Below are 6159 nucleotides of genomic sequence, written 5' to 3'. Positions count from 1 at the left end.
TCGAGCTAAAGGGCATGTTTCCATGCTGTATTACTATACTCTATGACTCGCCAGCCAATGCAGGAATAGCGGAATAACATTTCTCAACGCATCTCCTGTGTCAGCACGCCACATGATACAAAGGAAATCAGCCTGCTGACATACATTTCTGGTATCTAAAATTCAGGTAAAATTTGATGTGCTCTCCTAGTGAGATGTTGAAAACTGTACTGGAATATTGGGTATCGTGCTGATTTGTTATACAATAAGGACAAGGTCTTCATCACAATGATGTCAAGGTGCTAGATGTGAACCAGATGGAAGTGGTCCATCGATAGCCTACACCGACTGTCTTGACGCTGACGTGACCTCTGGAGTATATAGCCAGACCAAAGGTTCACTAAAGACTAGCAAATATATTCAGCATATCGATAGCTGGTAAGAAATATCAGGTGGCTGGCTCTGATATTTCAGTTTCGAGATTCCTCTCATGTGTTTCTTAAGCCTTAAACATCACCACAGCAGTAGAACCCAAAGTCTCAGCACGTAAACCTAATTCTCACTGAATGGCAAAGATTTCATTCCCGATTAATGAAAAATGGGCAAGAATTGTGTGAAAAAGGAGGCGAGCGGAAAGTAAAGGGTTTAAGGAGAAAAAAGCGTAGGTAGCGATTACAGATTAGAACGGATTTGCGAGAAAAAAGACATCAATAGAATTTGTAGGTTCAGTCACATGATTGGCCGGGAAACTGTCAATCACAGTTCACCAATCTAGTGGTTTATCTATGGCAGCATTTCAAAAGCGCCCTCCTATCGACCAGTAACGCTGGCGCTCAGTTCCTGAAAAGAGCGATGGCAATGTCAGTTCAAGCGATCACAATCTGTCTCACCCTGTTGCTCGCTCAATGGATTCAGTGTAAGTATTAGGGGTCGAACACACCTTTCGAAACAGTAAAATTGGAGAAATCTTAATTATACCCATTTGGAGGATATTCAATACTACGTTTCAAAATTAAATGGAATTGGATCAATGTTTGAGGGAGGGAACTAGAAGGTAATACGTAAGAGTAGAAATATAAAAACAACTGAGCAGACAGCTCACGGAAAAGGCCATCAGAGGAAAGTGGTCGAATTACCTCTCCTGCAATTGTAACATTCTTTGGTTTCATTCGATTTGTTGCCTTAACCTATAACATTACCCTTCTTGGGATATGTTCTAGGGATTCGAGCTGCGCCGACTGTAGTCCAGTCTTCAGCAGGGGCCACGATTCCACACGGACATCCTGCCACTTTGACCTGTAGTGTGAAGGGAGAGAGCATGAGCAGCTATACTATGCAATGGTACCGCCAACAAGGGACAGCAATAGAATGGTTGTGCAATGAATATAAAAGCTGTGCGCCAGATTTGAATAATAAATTGGAAGTGCAACACGACTCTTCAAATAACCGGTTTATCCTGAAGCTGAAGAAGGCACAGTCGGTAGACTCTGCAATCTACTACTGTGTAGCTAGTACGGCACAGAAACACAACCTAACCACAGACTGATACAAAAACCTGCTTGTTATGCCAACACGTACTAGCTCCATCTGTGACTAGTGCACTCTAGAAAGTTCAGTAAACCAACGAGCATGTTGATATTCATTTGGTAATGGTAATGTGTGAGTTTGTACTTACAAACACTTCACAGCCAGTCATGGAGTCGCGAAATTATTGCAGAACTAACAGAGGCAATTCCACCTATCTGGTCCGTGACAGCTCTCTCTGGAGCAATAATTCTATTCCTCGTTCTACGCATGTAGCTCTCCATGTTCACGCATGCATCAAGTTTCACGTTGCTATGATTCCCTGTGTAAAACTGTTCATTCCGAAATTCAATCCACAAAACCTTAGATCTATGATTCATCATTTCTGTGTCAACAGCTCATGGGAGCAGCTTTTATCAACCATCCTTATTTATACCTGTCCTAAAATTGTCCACTTCTATTAAGCTCCCGCAATATCACTTTGCTATAAGGAAAATAATTTCAGATTTTCTGCCTGAATTTTGGAAACATTTTGTAAAATCTCCTTTGCACCTTCTGATGGTCCCTCCTCTGTTCCCTAATGTGTTCTGAACGAAATTGAGTGAGTCTTCTCGATGTGACTGGAATAACTTTACAAAAGTCCAGGATTGCCTCCATGTTTTGTGTTTATGCTCAATATCTCCGTATGAAACCACAAGTGCCAATCCCTTATGTTTTGCCACCAATTCTTAGGAGTTCAGGTAAAAACTCAGGAAACACGGCAGGCAACATTTCCCAATCAGTCCCACAAAATGCCAATGGAATATGCAAATAATATTTTCTTTCCAGATGTCATTTGAGAGGTAGAAATTGCTAAAACAACATTCTCAACGCGGTTTGTTCTTCTACCTTCAGAGGTGGGCCTTTGTACAGTTCATGATAGTGCCGAATACAATAGCAACAAGTGCTCATTTGTTGGAATTTTGACCTGACTTAATTCCAGTGCACGATTGGTTGGTCCATCTTCAGATGGAGTTCATCTCCAGCTGATGCACTTCCGCTCAGTAGGATATTTTACCTTGATTACGCTCATCTAGGTAACACATTGTCCTTCAACATCTTTGGGTAGCTTCATAAGAATAGCAATGGTTGCCACACCTGGAACATGCTTATTAGTCTTTATGTCTTTATTACTCGGACGGTGGATGTACCGTAAGTGTTCAACAGTGGAAAGCTGTTTAGCAAATGGAAAAAAGTTAGAAAAAAATCTATATAGAAGCTGAAGCTGATTCAGCAATAATTTTTATGAGAATATTCGATAAATTATTGAAAGGAAAATTGTAGAGCTGTATGAAAAGGTAGGGTATTGGGACTGATTGGATTGGTCTTTTAACTAGTTGACAGAGTCATGACGATGCTAAATTATTCTATTATTCGAAATCATTTATTTTTGTTTTTTTTTCAATCTAGGGGTTAGGGCTGCACCTAACGTGGTCCAGTTTCCTCCCGCGGCTGCGATTTCACTGGAACAGACTGTCAGTCTGGGCTGCAGTTTGAAGGGAGATAGCATGAGTACATACACCATGTTTTGGTATCGGCAAAAGGGACGCGTTATAGAGTGGATATGCAGTGGGTATGGCGGCTGTGGGATCGATTTCCAGAATCGCTTCACCGTCCAGCTCAAAACTGAAAGCAATAAATTCAGCTTGCAACTGAACAACCCCGAACAGACAGACTCTGCGATCTATTTCTGTGCTGCCAGTAAAGCACAGCGGTACAAAACTGCACCAGACAGATACAAAAACGTCCAGAAAGCATTTAGAAGCACCCGTGGAAATTCTCAGTAATGTACGTTCTGGCATTTCTGTGATTCTTTTCAGAAAACGCGACATTCCAAAAAAATGCCCTATCATCAATTGAATCGATTCTTTTGATGTGCGTCATGATTGCAAACTCGGAGAAAAGGCAGAAAAATGCACAGCAAGCTCCCAAACATAGCAAACAAGGGTTAGGCACACGCCTTCATGTTAAAGGAGGAACAAAACATCACTCGGTACACTGACAGCACTGTAAGAACGCTACGCCCACAGCCTACAGTATTTCACGACGTGCCGCAAATGCTCAATATTATTTGATAATATCAGACTGGGCACTGCTGATGTCGTCTCCTAATGTGAATTTAACCCAAAATCCTACAACTGAGAGGCGAGAGTGCTGTCAAATGAATCACTCTGGACTGGACATGGCTCGATGTTGCCGAAAGTTTCTCTGTCACTTACCTGAGATCCTTTATCATGGGCCACATGTTACATAATGTTTCTTTAGTGTGAAATCCAAGCCCAGTCAAACTGAACCCTGCTTAAACCTGTTACCAGAACTCACAAACATGATCAAGTTTCGACCATCTGGTTTGATGGCAGCTGGCAACGTCACTTAGGAAATGCCATTTTCGGAAGCACCCTTTCAGGGTGCACCCGCGCTGACGTTCACTCAGAATTTAAGCAATTCATTCATTTCAATAAACAGTTCTGGCGTTTTACATCCGGATAAACAAATGTATTATCACAGCAACAGAAATTGCTGGAAAAGCTCAGCATGTCTGGCAACATATGTGAAGAGAAATTAGAATTAACATTTCGGATCCAGTGACCCTTCCTAAGAACTCAGAAATATGCCGCATTCCATTACTTGACCAAGAATGCAGATTATCCTGCATAAAATTATCTTAATGTCCAGGAAATAATGCAACCGGTTTTTGGACCGTAAAACGCGAGGTGGAAATGTCAGGTGTGAGATTATAAACTGCAAAAGGCGATAGTCTGAACAAGTGATTAAACACAAGGTGAAAGGTGGATATGTAATGTGGGTGTAAGTGTAGTTTGCTACTAAAATTAGTCAAACAAACCATTTAAAAATGCTTGAAACTTTTAAGTACTGATTTTTGAAGAATGCACTAATACATGGAACAGAGAAGATCAGGAGGCAGGCAAGCAGGTATTGTGCAAGGAAATGGAAGCATAGGAATATGGATATAATTGCATAGGATTTGGTGAAACTTTAAATGTCCAATGTTTTGCTCTAATTTAGGAAGGATCTGCTTGTTTTAGAGGTAATAAAGCGAAGTTTCACCACATGTTTTCCTAATGTTAGGAAATTTCGGTATTTCATAATATCCTTTCATTTTGGCATCCCCGCCATTGGTTGGAATGTTTCCCTTTTCGCAGGACCAGCCTTTTGTTAATCTCAAACATCACGTATGTTCGCCACTTCATCTTCCACCCTCAAATGACTCGGATGTGAGAGTTTTGGCGGGAAGATGCACTCTAGTCTACTCACGCTGTTGCACACCTAAATTGTACACTGCAGCATACTAACTGCTCATGCATCCAAAACATTGGAAACTGCTGAGACAGAGAGTAAGAGCATGAGAAGACAGGCCAGTTTCAGCAAAGAATCCGCGTCTGTGAAACTTAACAATTAATGGGTATGTACCCTGTGTTTGCGCAAAGAATTGAGAATCTGGATGGAAATACTGTGGAGAGTAGGATATCATGGGAAGAAAAAAAAGTCAAAACCTACAGGCTGGTGCTAGTGAGCTGCAACCAAAAGTTAAACAATGAACTGCGAATGCTGGAAATCAGAAACAAAGTTAGAAATTACTGGAAAAACTCAGCAGGGCTGACATCATCTGTGAAATGTTAACATTTCGGGTGCAGTGGCTTCTTCAGAACTGATGGCAGCTAGGAAAGATTTGGTATTTATATTATTAGAGAATGAGTGGGAGAGAGCAGAAAAAGTAAGCAATAGGTGCAGAGGAAGCCCAGATAGACAGAAACGCTGTTGGGCAGAAAATGAATGGATAAACAGCCTGGGTGAAGAATGAGGGCTGTTAATGGTTGACCATAGGTCGTTTGTGGTACCAAAAGATGACAAGGCCTGGTGTTCAGGGGTAGGTTTAAAGACAATCGACAATTTGCTCAGGCCCTGAAATGATTGAACTCAATGCTGAATCCAGAAGGTTACAGGGTTCCCAAGCGGACAATGATGTGTTATTTTTCCACTTTCTGCTGAGTTTTGCTGAAGCACTGTAGCGAGCTCAGGTCAGAGGTGTTGACCAGAAAACACGGTGATGTGTTGAAATGTCAGGCAGCTGGAAGGTCAGGGTCACGCTTACAGTCAGAACATAGGTGTTCTATAAAGCGGTCACCCAGCCTGCGATTCATCTCCCCATCCCTTCTCTAACAGACGTGCTAACCTTTCTTTGAGGAGAAAGTGAGGTCTGCAGATGCTAGAGATCAGAGATGGAAATGTGTTGCTGGAAAAGCGCAGCAGGTCAGGCAGCATCTAGGGAGCAGGAGAAGGGCTAATGCCCGAAACGTCGATTCTCCTGCTCCCTAGATGCTGCCTGACCTGCTGCGCTTTTCCAGCAACATATTTCCATCATCTGCTAACCTTTCTTGCCAGCTAATTTCCATTCTAAATAAGGGTCATTTGACCTGAAACATTGACTCCGCTTTCCCTCCACAGATGATGTCAGACCTGCTGATTTTTTCCAGTAATTTCTTCTTTGCTATTATTGTACTACGATTCCCCACTTATATTCCCACATCTCATAACACCAACGATTTATTTTGTTGTCTGTATCTTGCAATGTGAATGTGTGGGAGTGCCAAAAAA

General features: G+C 41.9%; 2 gene segments (V, D, J or C); both read left to right on the top strand.

Moving 5' to 3' along the window:
* The first annotated feature begins 686 nt into the window (after positions 1-686).
* Positions 687-1525, top strand: LOC122542718. The segment is given in 2 exon segments: positions 687-895; positions 1200-1525. Coding segments are annotated over 2 exon segments (390 nt in total).
* A 757-nt stretch (positions 1526-2282) lies between these two features.
* LOC122542915 lies at positions 2283-3842 on the top strand. The segment is given in 2 exon segments: positions 2283-2694; positions 2953-3842. Coding segments are annotated over 2 exon segments (444 nt in total).
* Positions 3843-6159: the final 2317 nt, after the last annotated feature.

Source organism: Chiloscyllium plagiosum, chromosome 41, assembly GCF_004010195.1.
Source record: "Chiloscyllium plagiosum isolate BGI_BamShark_2017 chromosome 41, ASM401019v2, whole genome shotgun sequence".
NCBI classification, from domain to species: domain Eukaryota; kingdom Metazoa; phylum Chordata; class Chondrichthyes; order Orectolobiformes; family Hemiscylliidae; genus Chiloscyllium; species Chiloscyllium plagiosum.
The sequence above is the reverse complement of the archived record's forward strand: the minus strand, read 5'-3'. Positions and strand labels throughout refer to the sequence as shown.